At 45.9% G+C, this 17212-nt stretch overlaps 1 protein-coding gene across 1 annotated transcript in view; it reads right to left on the bottom strand.

The window, feature by feature from the left end:
• LOC128699009 (zinc metalloproteinase nas-34-like) overlaps positions 1-3400 on the bottom strand; it is a gene marked incomplete at its 3' end in the record, with an annotated part of 80884 nt that extends 77484 nt beyond the window's left edge. The window contains exons 1-2 of the mRNA XM_070096762.1: positions 3314-3400; positions 325-366 (exon numbers count right to left, since the gene is read on the bottom strand). Of these exons, the coding sequence (XP_069952863.1) occupies positions 325-366; positions 3314-3400 (129 nt within the window). The remainder of the gene's footprint in view (positions 1-324; positions 367-3313) is intronic.
• Positions 3401-17212: the final 13812 nt, after the last annotated feature.

Below are 17212 nucleotides of genomic sequence, written 5' to 3'. Positions count from 1 at the left end.
TTAGGTTTGCCAGGCGCCAGTATGCCGCAGCAGTTATATGGTTGATGTGTACCTCAGGAAATGTGTTCAGTGTTATAATCACCCCAAGATCATTTTGCTTGAATGAGGTTCGTAGTCTTTGACCACTTAGAATGTATTCTGTCTGCTGTCTTCTTTGTGTGAGTGTGAGTGTGTGTGTGTGTGTGTGTGTGTGTGTGTGTGTGTGTGTGTGTGTGTGTGTGTGTGTGTGTGTGTGTGTAAATGTGTATGTGTTTGTGTCTTTTGCGGTTTATAATTGTCAATTCCAAGGTTATCAAACTCACACGTGTTTGTCGTCAAACATACCTCATTCATGATGATTGGTCGTGGCAGGGTGGTGCCTGCATCCTGAAAAGGAGAAAATAAGTATATATAATTAACTTAAATTTTTTGCACAGATGCACACATACATACTCACACAAGTATATATATATATATATATATATATATATATATATATATATATATATATATATATATATATATATATATATATGTATAGGAGGAGGCGGAGGTTGAGGGGTAAAACTGTCCCCCCCTTCCCCAAACAGGCGCGCATACACCGTGTGCTCGTGTTACAGCAATGGAGTGTTTGTTCACCGTGTGTATAGTGTACATAGTCAATAGTGTACAGTGTGTAGTATGTGCATGGTATGCTCATAGCATGTGTAGTGTATAGCGGTGTGTCGTTGATAGTGGGGGCTGTGCACAGAGCATAGTGGTGTATAGTGACTTGTCCTGGGAGGGAGTGAGTGCCCTACTCCGCCTCATCACACATCTTCCACTCCTCCCTTTCTTCCACCGCCCACCACAAGGACGGGAGACCCCTCTCACTCCCCCCCACCACCACCATGAACTACATGCGGTATGTGCTATGCGCCATTTTCCCCTCAGCCTGGGCTTACCACACAGTTTGAGGTATGGCAGATGATGAAACCAGCCAGTGACAAAGCCAGGGAAACAATGCACCCAACAATGAAAGAAGAGGCACATGTCAGGAGTGTGGCCGCATTCGTGCACACAACTGGTGTTCAGGATCACATATGCCCCAAGCAGAGAGCAGCCCACAGCCTCCACAGGCAGATGACAATTTCAATGGCAACCTCGTCACTTGCGATAACCTTCTGTTGGCATTCAAATCCAATGCTAGCAGTACACTATCCCACATCCCTAAAGCGGCTCGCCCATATGCAGCAGGAAAATTCACAGACCTTCTTAAGCAGGTGAATGGAGGTTCAACCAACTTAGAAGCCCGAGGCACCATCCAAGCATGGCGCAACCTACTCTTGTTCGGCAATGTCTGTCTTGCAGTTCCTGAAAGACGAGGCAAACTGCTAACCACGTCAGTTATCAAGGCAGTGCGCAACTACCCAAGAACAGATAATTGTGTCCCTCTGCCCCATCATCGCAGGAATCAAAGAGGTAGACCCAAGAAAAGTCCCACTGAAAACGAGAAAATTTGCGCACAGGTTAGCAAAAAAATTGAAGAAGATAACATAGTGGGAGCAATAAGAATAATTACAAGTGACGACACTGTAGCCCTCAAAGATGAGACCACGGCCCAAGCACTGAGAGACAAGCATTCAACCAGGAACACCATAGCCATCAATGACAACCCTGAGGAAGAACCCCATCACTGAACAATTAATTTTGCCAGAATCGGAAGTCTATAAGGCGATCATGTCATTTCCAGCAGGATCTGCAGGAGGTTACACTGGAATTCGACCTCAGCACCTCAAAGAGATGGTAAATCCAGTACTCGGTGAATCTGCATCAACACTTCTCACCGAGTTAACAACTTCCGCCAACAATTGCCTGGCTGGGCGAATCCCAGAAGAAATTAAACCTTTCTTGACTTAAGAAATCGTAATGACACGATTGCAAATAAACCATACCCCCGGCCGGGATTGAACCCGCGGTCATAGAGTCTCAAAACTCCAGCCCGTCGCGCTAACCACTAGACCAGCTAGCCACAATAAGATTCATCCAACTAGGTATATTTCTACACCATAGGAAGGTTAGCACAGGCACCTCTGTGACCACAAATGCAAGTTTTTACAGACGAATCTCCAGCTAGCGTGGCCGTGACGAACTCTAGCTCAAGTCCCTTCACTGCCGTCAACATGACTTAAGAAATCGTAATGACACGATTGCAAATATACCATACCCCCGGCCGGGATTGAACCCGCGGTCATAGAGTCTCAAAACTCCAGCCCGTCGCGCTAACCACTAGACCAGCTAGCCACAATAAGATTCATCCAACTAGGTATATTTCTACACCATAGTCATGTTGACGGCAGTGAAGGGACTTGAGCTAGAGTTCGTCACGGCCACGCTAGCTGGAGATTCGTCTGTAAAAACTTGCATTTGTGGTCACAGAGGTGCCTGTGCTAACCTTCCTATGGTGTAGAAATATACCTAGTTGGATGAATCTTATTGTGGCTAGCTGGTCTAGTGGTTAGCGCGACGGGCTGGAGTTTTGAGACTCTATGACCGCGGGTTCAATCCCGGCCGGGGGTATGGTTTATTTGCAATCGTGTCATTACGATTTCTTAAGTCATGTTGACGGCAGTGAAGGGACTTGAGCTAGAGTTCGTCACGGCCACGCTAGCTGGAGATTCGTCTGTAAAAACTTGCATTTGTGGTCACAGAGGTGCCTGTGCTAACCTTCCTATGGTGTAGAAATATACCTAGTTGGATGAATCTTATTGTGGCTAGCTGGTCTAGTGGTTAGCGCGACGGGCTGGAGTTTTGAGACTCTATGACCGCGGGTTCAATCCCGGCCGGGGGTATGGTTTAAACCTTTCTTTTTTGGAGCCTCACTATGTGCTTTGAAGAAGAAGGATGGGAGAATCAGACCCATTGTGGTTGGAAACACTCTTAGCCGTCTCGTTGCCAAAGCAGCAGTAAGAAATATTCACCTAGAAGCTCCACTTTACTCCAGCCACACCAACTGGGCTTTGGGGTCTCTCAAGGCAGTGAAGCTGCAGCTCATGCCGCAAGGGCATACATCGGGGACCTACCAAAAGACAAGGCCATAGACAAACTTGATTTTAGAAATGCCTTTAATATGGTGAAGAGAGATGCTGTCTTGCCAGCTGTTCGGGATCGGTTCCCCAGTCTTTTTCCCTTCATTTCAGCCGGCTACAGCAAACCCTCAATTCTTTTGTTTGGAGAATATGAAATTCAATCATCAGAGGGTGTTCACCAGGGTGACCCACTCGCTCCACTTCTCTTCTGCTTGGCAGTAAAAGAACTAACTTCCAGACTACGCAGTGAGCTCAGTGTCTAGTACCTGGATGACGGCACTGGCAGGCACTAAAGAGTCCCTGGTGGGGGACCTACAACTGGTGAAAACAGAGGGAGAAGACTTGGGACTCATCCTCAATCCCTCCAAGTGTGAAATCATCACAGCGAACCAGGAAATAATCAATGCTGTGCGAAGAATCCTCCCGGAAGTCTCTACTACCACTCCGTCCAACAGTACCCTCTTGGGAGCACCGCTGGGTCACCAGGCAATCGACACTGTCCTCAGGGACAAACTGAATGACCTGATGAGAATGGAGGAGAGAATAAGCAATCTTGATGCCCATGATGCTCTGTATCTCCTCACAAGGTGTCTTACTATGCCAAGACTCACTCACTTCTTGAGGTGTGCACCCTCTTTTGACAACCTAACACTCGATGAATATGACGCACACCTGAGATCAACTTTTAAGAAGACACTGAACCTGTCACTAGAGGATGAGCAATGGGATCAGGCAACCCTTCCAGTGCGACTGGGAGGTATAGGGGTGCGCAAAGCAATGCATGTTGCTTTACCTGCTTTTCTGTCTTCGTGTTTGACTTCCAGTGCATTAGTCAAGATTATTATTATAATCAAAAAAGAAGCGCTAAGCCACAAGGGCTATACAGCGCTGCAGGGTAGGGAAGGAAGCAAGGGAATTGGATGGCAGAAGGGAGGGGGGATGATCAGCAGGTTACAGAAAACAGCGGGGCAGAGGATAGTACGGGGGTAGAGGGTAGCAAGAGATTGAAGTAGAAAGGGCTGAAAGTATCAGAATTTGTGAAGTAAGTCAGTCGTTGTCAAAAAGTCAATGAGAGAGTCCGGATGAAAGGTGGGTCCATCAGCGAGAAGGGAAGGTAAAGAGAGAGCAGCGGAGCGAAGACGACGACAGAGGTAAATTCTGCGTGCTCGTTGATAAAGTGGGCAGTCCAACAGAATGTGGCTGACTGATAATGGAGCTTGGCAATTCTCAGAGAGGAGCAAGACGCCTCTCCATGAGATATCCATGAGTAAGACGAGTATGGCCAATGCGAAGACGGGAGAGAGTAGTCTCCCAACCTCGACACTGGTGATAAGAAGATGGCCAGTAACCTATACTCGGTTTAATAGACTGAAGTTTGTTGCCGAGCATAGTAGACCAACGTTGTTGCCAACGGGTGTGAAGGTGGGAAGATATTACAGCAAAATAGTCCATAAATGGAATACCTCTATAAGAAACTGGTAGGTCATGTATTGCTGACCGCGCAGCAGTGTCTGCCTGTTCATTGCCCTGTACGTCAACATGACCAGGGACCCAACAAAAAACAATATCTTTATGCTTGGTAAAGATGCGGCGTAGCCAAAGTTGGATACGGAGGACTAAGGGGTGAGGTGTATCAAATTTTTGTATAGCCTGTAAAGCACTAAGGGAGTCTGAGACAACCACAAATGATGACACAGGCATAGATGCAATACGGATAAGTGCTGTAAGGATGGCATATAATTCAGCAGTAAAAATACTAGCCGAAGATAGTAAATGCCCTTGTACGACGCTGTCCGGAAACACTGCTGCGAATCCTACGCCGTCAGAAGACTTAGAGCCATCTGTGTACACAGCAATGGCATGAGAATGAGAGTGAAAGTGGTCAAGAAAAAGAGAGCGGGAAGCGACCGTAGACAGTTGGGCTTTCGAGCAAGGGAGGGAGAAAGAACAGACTCGAACAGCTGGAACTTCCCAGGGGGGTAGGGGAAAGTGATATGCTACATGTACATAGAAAGGTGGTAGTTGAAGAGAAGACAAGAGCGAATGAAGGCGAAGAGAGAAGGGACGGAGTAAACAGGGGCGGCGAACAAATAAAGAATGTCTACTAATATCAGTGACCATTTTATAAATGGAAGGATTGCGGAGATCATGAGAGCGTACATAGTAGCGCAGGCAATGGGCATCACGGCGATCGGATAAGGATGGAACGTTCGCTTCTGCATAGAGGCTTTCGACAGGGGAAGAGCGAAAAGCACCAAGGCATAAACGTAATCCTTGGTGATGAATGGGGTTAAGGCTAGGGAGAGTAGCAGAAGATGCCGCTGAATAGATCTGGTCACCATAATCAAGTTTCGATAAAATAAGGGTGGAATGTAGGCGAAGGAGGGTTCGACGATCAGCTCCCCGCGAAAGATGAGCAAGGGTTTTAAGAAGGTTCAGCCGGCTGTGACAAGTTGCCTTCAGAGAGGTAATGTGAGGTTTCCAGGATAACCTACGATCAAAGAGGAGGCCCAGAAACTTGACTGTATCACGTTCAGGGATACGGGAGCCGTAGAGGTACAAAGGATGATCGGAGATGACAGAGCGTCTAGTGAAAGTGATTTGGTGGGTTTTAGTGCTGGAAAAATTAAACCCACGTGTGGTGGCCCAATTGGAAACACGGTCGACTGCATGTTGGAGAGAAACTGTAAGGAGGTGACAGTCAGCGCCTGCACAGGCAATAGCGAAGTCATCAACATAGAGTGATGACCAAATATTTGATGGAAGACTAGAGGCCAAATCATTAATAGCAAGGAGAAAAAGTGTTGTGCTCAGAACACATCCCTGGGGGACACCTTCAGCTTGGATAAAGTCCGGGGAGAGCACATTATTAACCCGAACACGGAAATGCCTGTCAGTTAAAAAGTTCTTAAGGAAGGATGGTAGATTGCCTCGAAGGCCTAAGGAGTGGGCTTGGGCTAAAATATTATACCTCCAAGTTGTGTCATATGCCTTCTCAAGGTCAAAAAATATGGCAATAACTGAGTGGTTATTCGCAAAGGCATTACGAACATACGTATCCAAGCGTAGTAAGGGGTCTATGGTAGAACGTCCCTTACGAAAGCCATATTGACGAGTGGAGAGACTGTTGTGTGTCTCTAAATACCACACTAAACGTCTATTTACTAGGCGTTCCATTACTTTGCAAACTCCACTGGTAAGAGCAATGGGACGATAGTGGGAGGTTTCATGTCCCGTAGTGCCTGGTTTGCGGAAAGGGAGAACAATGGCGGATTTCCACAGCTGTGGAAGAACTCCTTGTGACCAAATAAGATTGCAAAGGCGTAATAGGACTGCAAGGGCTGACTGATGTAAATGTTGTAGAATACGAATATGAATGTCGTCGGGCCCAGCTGCCGATGATCGACAAGCTGAGAGTGTTGCCTCCAGTTCTTGAAGTGTAAAAGGCACATTATACTGTTCTTCTCTGAGAGAAGAAAAGTCCAAGGGTGCTAACTCTCTGGCAGACTTCGAGGAAAGAAATGAGGGGCATAGATGGAGTCCCTGAGAAATATGGACCAGATGATTGCCAATTTCATTGGCAACATCTAGTGGGTTTGCTATATCAACACCGGCAACCCGCAGAACAGGAGCCGGGTCAGGAGAATATTTACCACTCAGTTTTCGTACTTTTTTCCAGACTGCACTCATAGAGGAAGCAGAGGTCATGGTGGAGACATAATCTCGCCAGCAAGTGCGTTTAGCGTCACGGATGACACGGCGAGCGATCGCACGCTTCTGTTTAAAATCAAGGAGTCGCTCTGTGGTTCTATTGTACCGGTACCTGCCCCATGCAGTGCGTTTCAAACGTACTGCACGAGCACAAGCAGGAGACCACCAAGGCACGCATTTCTGAGAATGCCTGCCCGAAGTTTGGGGTATAGAATGAGAAGCTGCGGTGAAAACGGAGGACGGGAAGAGGTGTAAAAGCTCATCGATGGAGGACGAAGAAGGAACCTCTTTAAAAACAGTTAGGTGTGAGTAAAGGTTCCAATTTGCCCGATTAAATTGCCAGCGTGGGGTGCGAAGAGGTGGCGAATATGAAGGGGAAGTAAGAATGATTGGGAAATGATCACTGTCATGTAAGTCCGGGAGAACAGACCAAGTGAAGTCTAATGCGGTGGAGGAAGAGCAAACTGAGAGATCGATGCAAGAGAGAGTATGAGTCCGAGGATCAAAATGGGTGTGAGTACCTGTATTTAAAACATGGAGGGGGTGGGTGGCAAGAAAAGCCTCTAACTGAATTCCACGGGAATCACAGTGAGACCCCCCCCAGAGGAAATGGTGGGCATTAAAATCACCAAGTAACAGAATCGGTGGCGGTAATGACGAAACAAGGAAGGCAAAATCCGGAATAGATAATGCCCGAGAAGGAGAGAGATATAAAGAACAGAGCGTATACCACCTATGTAAGTGGATACGGGCTGCTGTGTAATGCAGCGAAGTACGAACAAATAGCTGATGGTACGGAATATCAGTGCGGAGAAGAAGGGCACTTTCATTAAAGGTCCCATCAGGAAAAGGATCTGAAGAATACAATACATTATAGCCTGAGATGTGAGAAATAACAGCAGAGTGTAATTTTGGTTCCTGTAAACAAACACCAACAGGGGCAAACTGGGAGAGTAACATCTGAAGCTCACCCCGATTACCCCTGAGGCCGCTTATATTCCACTGTAAATAGGCCATGATTGGCAATGATAAAGATACTTGAAATCCGCAGGTAAGGGTTCCTACGGACTAGAAGGGTTAGAAAAGTCCACATGCGGAGGCAGTGGAAAATGTTCAAGCAGCGAAGGAACGGTGCGCTGTGAAGAAAGGAGTTGCGCAGATGGAGCAGAGGAGAGAGAAAGAGCGGAAGGTGGATCAGTGTCCATTGATGGTTTGGTCTCTGCAATATATTCAGAGATTGCTTCAAGTGTTTCGGAATTCAGAGATGTCGTATGGGAGACAATATTGGGAATGGTAGGGGGAGGATGAGTAAAGATTGGAACTGTACTGGACTGTACCAAGGTAGGGGGGGGCGAAAGGGTGGAGGGAACTGGAGAAGCGTGGCAGGGGACAGAAGAGGCAGGAACCTGGGAGGTGGCAGAAGAGGAAGAAACTTGGGAGGGAACAGGGGAGGAAGGTACATTACGAGGAGGAGGGTGAACCTCTGCACTTGTAACTGAGCCAGTGAGAGGGGAAGAACTAGGGACAGAGACAGGGAGGGTAAAATGAGGAGGTGGAAGATGGGTAGGAGGTGTTACCGGACCTTTTTTTGACTTTTGAGAAGTAGAGGGACGATTGGGAGGAGGTGTCGTACGAGGTCTCGTCGATACTGAGGCTTGTGAGAGAGAACTCGAAGAAGCGAGATAAGACTGAGGCGTTGAAGTAGGGACATCTGAGCCGAGGACAGCAAAAGGATTAGATACAGGAGTGATTATGGGAGAGGTAACCACAGAGGTGGGTGTAGAAGATGGGATACCAGAAGTGGGGGGACGTTTTGAAACACAGGAATAAGAAACACGTGGGAGTCTCCCTTGGAGGCGGAGATGAGAAACTGCCATGGCATAAGGGAGACCTTCTGTCTCTGAGGTAATGGATTTCCCGCTCGTTTAAATAGACCTGACAATGGCGAGAGTACGAAGGGTGAGCCTCATGACAGTTAAGGCAAGAGGGAGATCGATTGCAAGACGTATTAGAATGGTCATCGGCACCACAGACTGGGCATTCGGCGATAGATCTGCAATATTTCGCTGGATGGCCAAATCGCCAGCAATTTCTACACTGTTGTGGTGTAGGGATCACCTTTCGAACTTGTAACCGATGTCCTGCTATATAAACTGAGGATGGGAGTTCTCGGCTGTCAAAAGTTAAACGAGCCACATTGCTAGGGTATCGTCTCCGCCCACGGGCAGGAAGAACGTAAGTGTCTACCTTGAGGATTTTGAGATCTTGGAGTTCCAGCTGTTCTAGAATGTCAGTGCCACATGTCTGGAAATTTTGTTGAACTATGGTATGGGGCAGAATGACAGTACCACTACAAGAATTGAGGGAATGATGTTTTTCAAGAGTGACAGGAACAGTATCGATATGGGAAAGACAAGAGAGCTCATGAGCCTGGGTAGCATTCTGTACGGTAATGATGCGCATACCGCTCTTAAGAGCATGAAAAGAAATATCTTTACCAACATGGCGTAGGAGTGCCTTGCCAATACTATGGTCAGAAAGATAGGCAGTAGAGGAAGTTGGTCGTAAAGTGAAGAATTTAGTCCACTGTTCAGTCTGAAACTGAGCGTGGAAAGGTAGTGAAGGACGTGTCGATCGTTTCTGAGAAGAACGAGAAGGTGGAGAAGTATCATCAGCAGGTAATTGTCGTTGGCGTTTAGGCGTGGGACCAGAGTTGGTCCGACGTGGAACGGGTAGGCGATTTGAAAATTGCCGCACCGTAGAGGGAGAGGCCGGAAGCATAGTCAGAGGAGAGCGAAGGTCCGATAAATCGAAGGAGTCAGTCGAGGCCTCAGTACCTGAAGCAGGTGAGGAAACAGCACCGGCAATAGGTACAGAGGCATGAGGAATGTCTGAAGAGTGGTCCAAAGACGAGGCGGGGTCAGAATGGGGTGCGGTATCAAGAAGGGGCCCGGGGGTACCAGGTTCATGGACTAGGGCTGCCATGGTTAGGTTACTTCTTTCTTTTTGTTTTTAAGAAAAAAAAAGAAAGAAGAAAAGAAAATAAAAATAAAAAAAAAGAAAAAAAAAGGGGGGACCGGGGAGGGATAGTTCCTAGGAGGAATAAAAGGGCCAGAAATCTCCCTCCGCGCCCAAGAGGACCTCAGCACCGCAAGTAGCGCAGATGCAGCATGGAACCCATGCCATACCCTACCCATCATGCTAGTAAACTAACAATCCGGGATAGCAACCTCACATCTGCCGAGCTACCTCGGTGGACAAAAGAGAGGGCGGCCGGATATCCGCCACAAAGCATACCTCCTTCGGCCACCACCCCCGGAATCCGAAAGGTGGCTTCCAGAGATACACTCGTCGCCCGAAGGACACCCAAAGCTACTCCGGGATACCGGAGAGGGATCGGGACATCCCCAGGCGATCCAGATTCCACGGCAAACTACGCCACCGCTAAGAACCTCAACGGAATGGGATGGACCCCGGTATCCTTTCCTCTACCTAGGAACTAGCGCGAGGGCAAAAGGGAGGGGTGGGGAGGGGGAGGAGGAAAGGAAAAAGGGGAGGATGGGGAGGATGGGATAGGGGAGGGGAGAATGGGGGGTAATTAGGTTTGGTCTGAGGAAGAAGACCGACAGGGCTAATTCCTCAGACCAAGAGCCTCTTCACCACGCCAAGGAGCCCCCCTTGAAGAGGGCATTAGTCAAGAAGATAGTTCCCGAACGCTTGAGAGACGTGGTAGGAGCTCAAGACCCCAGGTTTACTGAAGCAGCGATTCTGTGGGACACCCTTACAGACTCCTCCAGTAGACCAGCTCCTCCCAAAGAGCACAAACAGTCCCACTGGGACAAACCGATCACGGAAAAAATCGCCAACTCAATGCTCTCCAATGCTTCAGGAAAGGACAAAGCTCGTCTCCTGGCAGTGAAGGCACCACACTCAGGAGATTTCCTGTTAGCTGTTCCCAATTCCTCCCTGGGCACCCGCTTCGACCCATAGGCCATTCGGATTGGTGTTGCTCTTCGCCTAGCAGCCCCAATCCTCACCAAACATAGGTGTATTTGCTGCAGGGCGACAGCTGATCAATTCGGACTTCATGGTCTCGTGTGTCACGCAGCAGAAGGGAAGTATGCCAGACATGAGGAGGTCAATGACATCATAAAGAGAAGCCTTGCCACAACCCGTTGCCCAGCTCAACGGGAACCCCAAGTACAGAGGTCTGATGGAAGTCAAACGCGTCCTGATGGAGCCACTATGCTACCCTGGAAGGATGGAAAGCAGATTGCCTGGGACTACACCTGTGCCACCACATTGGCAGACACCTACTTGGCATACTCCGTAGTGGAAGGGGGTGGAGCTACCAGCCACAGGGAGACCCAGAAGATCCGAAAATATGCTATAACTTCATTCCAATAGGGTCGAAGACCCTTGGAGTATGGGGCAAGTGTGCTCTAAAGTTCCTCAAAGAGCTGGGTGAAAAGCTCATCATAGAAACCAAGGACCACAGGGCGACCAACTTCCTCTTTCAGAGACTCAGTGTTGCGATCCAGAGAGGAAATGCCTGCAGCATTCTGGGCACGTGGCCCACCGCAGGGGAGCTGGACGAAGTATTCGAGATGTAGCTCTGAGTTACCTATGTTGTTTTACTTTCTGTTGTATTTTTGTGAATGTTTGGCCAATGTATTTTGTCTTTAAATAAAACATACTAATATATATATATATATATATATATATATATATATATATATATATATATATATATATATATATATATATATATATATATATATATATATATATATATATATATATGTGTGTCGTGCCGAATAGGCCGAACTTGCGATCTTGGCTTAAATAGCAACGCTCATCTTGCCATATAGGACAAGCGAATATTTGTGTATGCAATAATTTCGCCAAAATCATTCCGAACCTAACGAAAAAAAATATATTTCACTGTGTTTGTTTAGTATTAAATTATTGTAAACAAATCTAAAATATATATAGTTGGGTTAGGCTAAAATAAATTGTTCTTGTTATAATAAGGTTAGGTAAGTTTTCTAAGATTTTTTTTTTTTTTTTTGGTGCAAAATTAAAATTTTTTTTTTACATTAACATTAATGAAAAAAAAAAAAAAAAAATATTTTTAAACGTATAAGAGAAATTTTTTTTTTTTTTTTTTTTTTTTTTTTTTTTTTTTTTAGAAAGGACTTAATTTTAAATGAGTTCTTGCTAATTGACCAGTTTTACATATTCGGCACGATATATATATATATATATATATATATATATATATATATATATATATATATATATATATATATATATATATATATATATATATATATATTTGCAGAACAAGCCACACGGAGATTTTTGCACTCTCCGTGCATCATCAGGAGCAATGCAATGTTGCAAGGCTAGCAACAGACAGCAGAAAAAATCTCTGAGGCAAAAGAGAAGCGTCAAGTGTCAGGCTGTGACAGTGTGTGGCTGCCATCTGCTCCTCATGCACCTCCACGCGTCTCCTCCCCTTTACGGGGAAGGGGAGGGAGGAACTTCCAAAGTTCATAGATAGTTACCGAATAATAAGGAATAGTGGTGGTCAGCTCGAAACCGCATTTTAATCTACATCAACTGATGTACTGACGTATGGAATCATTTCACTCAAGTAGTAAATACCTGACTCGTATGGGCCAGTAGGCCTGCTGCAGTGCTCCTTCTTTCTTATGTTCTTATAGTAAATGAATCAGATGTATTGTCTCCCTATATGTCAGAGAATGTTTCAGAGAATGTTGTCAACCAAGATTCGTATGAGCAGCTTCCCTATGATATACTGGGAGACTCACGTATGTATGTTATCCTACGAAACTCGTATCCATGTTACTAAATATACATTGCATAAACCTGAGTAACTGCACTCATATGTAGGGCCTAAATAGGTTAACTACTACCATAGCTACTAGCTACTTATTACACTATTCTGTCGAAACAATACTACTATCTACCTATTACAATATTACATCTAACGTGTTCTAGAAATATTTGTTTAGAAATGACTAAAGCATATCCTCACCTCCACCAACACACGGTAGATGCTGTACTTATCGGAAGAGACCGTATACTTCGATACTAACAGTGGGACGCAATTTCCAATGGGGGTAAATGTGTAGAAGAGGCTATCATAGTTTACCCTCGAAACGGAAACAGAGAAATGCTAACATGGGCACACTGTCACCTACATACTGGGAAGTTAATTTTAAACCTTTCTGGCATACCCTATTTTTCGACACAAGCTGGAAGGATCTCAGAAGGGCGAAACGTGAAGGACAGATATGAAGAATAATGGTCTAACATCATTAAGTCCTCGCAAGCACCCATTACATAATGAACAATCCGGGATTTTGCATCATTGCTTAAGATTATGAAAAAAAAAAAAAGCTACTCAATAACTGTCGAGTTTCTATGTTCCATCGACAGCGCTGTATAGTCCTTGTGGCTTAGCGCTTCTTTTTTGATTATAATAATAATATGTTCCATCGCTTGAATTATTTAAGGCATTCCTATTATGTTTGATGAGAAAGGATTCAATTGTGTTTTTCTATAATGGAACTATTGGGTTCAATGACCTGAGCTGCTGCCAACCCTGGCAGATAATTTCATGCACTTACATGATTAAAGATTGCATTTGATTCCTGACCCTTCCTTACCGAGTAATGATACTGGGCTAATCTGATTTCAAGTAGTTTACCTGTCTGTCCGACATACAAAGGAGAGCATGTTGGATGGTGCATTCTTAATCAACTTCTGCTTCACTGTCCCAATGTTCTTGAAGACAATATTTATATTAAGCTTTTTGAATGCATCATGCAGGCTAATTATATTCTCTTTGTCAGGCAAAACCAGTATATTTCTCCTGGAAGTCCTGTAACAAGTCTTCTTCTCTGTAAGTAACGACTTCTCAACAAAATCCCTGAATATCTCAGATATTGTCCTCTTCGCTTCCGGGCTGAGTGGACCTACTGCACAGACGCTCCTCAGTTGCCTGGCTGCGGTGGTGTGAGGTGGTGTTGTCGCGCCTCTGCTGCCAAACGAGGAGAACTACCATTAGTCAACATGGCGTTCAGTCATAGATGCCGGATTAACACTGTCGGAATAGAGCTTCTCCGAGGGGCAATATCGCCTGTTTCGGCGCAAGTATTACTACCCAAGATCATCAGGGAGACGTATGGCATTCAGGATGGAGAGTTATACAGGGTAGCGATAAATGGAGCTCAAAGAATTTCTGTGAAATTGCTCACAGCAACAGTCTATGAATCGTTGGTCAATCGTTTTCAGGACGTAAGTCTTGATGCTACGCCAGCTGTTCATGTGAGGATGATTGGCGTATCCAGGCATTACACATGGATCAAGCTTCATAACATTCTTTTCGAGGGGGATGAGGCAGATATTAGAAGAGTTTTCGAGAAATATGGGACACTTCATTTGGCCCAGCATGATACATGGGTGACTGGAGCCTATGCGGGTCTACCAGAAGGCACTTTTAACCTAAAAATGACAATGCGACACCCCATACCATCCTACGTGTACCTACAGGAATTCAGAACACAGGCCATGGTTTCGTACACCGAGCAAAGACGTACATGCCGCCTATGTGGAAAATATGAACACATAGCAGCGGCATGTGGGAAGAGGCAACGAGCGCCTGGTACAGAGGTGGAGGCATCCACTCCTGCAATGGAGGAAGCAGGTGGAGAACGACATGAGGGAGGGCGTGGTCGGGGGAGAGGGTGAGGCCCTCGACCAGTTAACTGGCCCAGAGATTCTTCCAGCAGCAAGTGATGAGCAGAAAGTACAAGAGGAAGTGTTGGAAACTGAGGAGGAATTGGCTGAGGTGTTGAAGTCTTTCACCGCCTGAGGAGGTGGTTGCATCTGAGCAGGTAGTAGACGATGAGTTGACAGCTGCAGTGCGTCAATGACAGGTGAACCACACTGATAAAGGGATTGCTAGTGTGGCAGAGGTATCACCGGGATCAATGAACCAATGTACAGTGGAAGTAGAGGATCATTGCGAGGCATCCCCAGACCAAGCTATGGAGGATGTGATCGTCGCGAGGAAGAGAGCTGCTGCTTCGGATTCAGATGATGTCCTAACGCCAGTGCAGTGGCCTGGGAAGTAGATTTGGGAGGAAGGTGAAGGTAGTGGTGGCCACGACAGGAAGCATCGAAAAAGGGGGAGGGAGAGAGGGAAGTATGAAGGTGACAAGTGGAACTGCAAGCTCTGGTGCCCCTGGGAAGAGTGGAGAGAGATCAGGCAGGGGTGGAAACTTTAAAAGGCCTCAGGTGTATGACAGTAAACAGTTTGTGCAATAGTGTAAAGAGAGAATGGTTTAGAACGTTTCTGAATATAGAGTGGATGTTGTGTTCCTTCAGGAGCATAATTTTAAGGAGGGTAGAGTGTTGGAGGTGGCAGGGTTTCAGGTGGTAACCCTGCCATCTGCTCGTTTGAAAGGAGGTGTGGGTATATTAACCAGGGAGATGAGCCCGTTTGTTTTGCAGAGAAGTGAGGGGGGAGAGGGGAGGGGGGAGGGTGATGCACGTGGATGGTTGGTGGATGGGCAAGCGTGTGTCCTTTGTAAGTGTGTATGGGCCTGCAGAGAATAACACACAGGTGAAGCAGGAGTTTGTGTGTGAAGACCTTGTGTTTTTCTTACGTGCATTACCGGAGGTGGCACTAGTAGGAGGAGACTGGAATTGCAATATTAGGAGGGCCGATGTGTAACCGAAAGGGGCAGGATATGTGTCTGTGACCCTAAGAGATTTAATGAGGGATATTCGGTTATGGGACACGTTTGAGGGGTGTGTGGGAGACAGCATACGTTTGTTAGGAGAAGGTATGCAGCGAGGTTAGACAGTGTGAGGGAAAAGTTCAATAGATAGGAGTAGAGATATAGTAACGATAGTTTCATTACCGGCTACTAGTTAAGGTAGGGTAAGTCAAGCTCCTGCCTTTCTTCCCCCTCCCCGAAAGTGATAGTTTCATTGCTGGCTCCTAGTTAAGGTAGGGTAAGTCACGCTCCCGTTTTTCCCGCCTTTTCTCCCCCACCCATAAAGTGATAGTTTGATTGCCGGCTGCTTGTTAACGTAGGGTCAGTCTAGCTCCCCCTATCCCTTCCCCTCCCTCTTCCACCCCTCCCCCCTCGAAAGGTGACGTGTGGGGCTCTGGTCAAACACTAAATCACTCGACTCGCAGCTCCCAACACTACTGTAAGTACATGCCTGCCTTGTATTCTAGTGGATTTATTGGTTAAAAGCTTCACTTTTGACCAATACTAAACTTAGTCCTTACAGTCTTGCTCTAGGTTGACTGTTGTAATAATCACCACATCTTTTGAGTAATGTACACTGCCATGGAGAGTGATTATTAAAGCAGTGGGTAACCTGTCTATCTTTTCAGTTTGGATGACAGTGAGGGTCACCTGTCAATCAACGAGCAGAACAGGAGAAGGACTAACGTCCTGGAGACGTCCCCATTTTGTACTGAACTACCTGTGCACCTGTATGAAATTGCAGGACGTAACCCCACATCATTGCAGCGGTAAAGAACCTGCTTTCCTGTCATCGGGATAATACTCACGGCGTTAATCTGTGAAGAACTAGCCAGTGGTGGTCACCAACACCTGCGACCCCCCCCCCTTCATCATCAGCAACGGCTACGATTTCAACAACAGTGTCACCAACACCAGACACCCCTATCTACATTAGCGTTGAATTCAGTTATCATTTATATTTTTCATTTTTCATTTTCTTTAATGTAGGATTACTATTTCATATTTAAGTGTTTTACATTTTATATTTTCTATATAATAAAGTGTTTGTTTGTTATTATTTCTTTTTCTATTCACTAATTTTCCTGAGGAGGAGCCAGCCTGGGTAATACTGTCTGAAGTTGTTACAGGGCTGAGTAAGCCTTCACAAGTGGCGACCTTGCCAGGATCAACTCTACTGAATCAAGATTCAACTCCATCTCGAATCTACCATTGGAACTTCAATGCTGCATACCACAGACGGTTACCACCAGCCATGAGTAATCATTCTCTATGGTAGGACTACGGTACAGGTATTTAAAAGATTTGGTGATTGTTATAGTCTCAATTTATTGTAAGTCAAGTCAGGCAGGATATAATAGTTAATTCTGCCACTTTTTTATGTGAGCTTGAAACACTTTGGAGAATTAGACTCTAGGGACCCGAGATTTTCCAGTGACAACTTGTTTCATTGAGCTCTTTATTATATCATGGGAACTGTCATAGGACACTCTTGATTTGTTGGTGAGAAGATTGGATGGTCAAGGGACCCCATTCTACTTACTGTTTGCTCGGAGCCGCCATAGAACCCTTCGTTTTCGTTAATACATATTGTTTAATTGAAGCAGGGATCGAGCCCTCTGGTTTATTTATAGTTTG

This window comes from Cherax quadricarinatus, chromosome 55 (genome assembly GCF_038502225.1).
Source record: "Cherax quadricarinatus isolate ZL_2023a chromosome 55, ASM3850222v1, whole genome shotgun sequence".
NCBI lineage: Eukaryota > Metazoa > Arthropoda > Malacostraca > Decapoda > Parastacidae > Cherax > Cherax quadricarinatus.
Note: the sequence above shows the minus strand (reverse complement) of the source record. Positions and strands in the feature narration are given on the sequence as shown.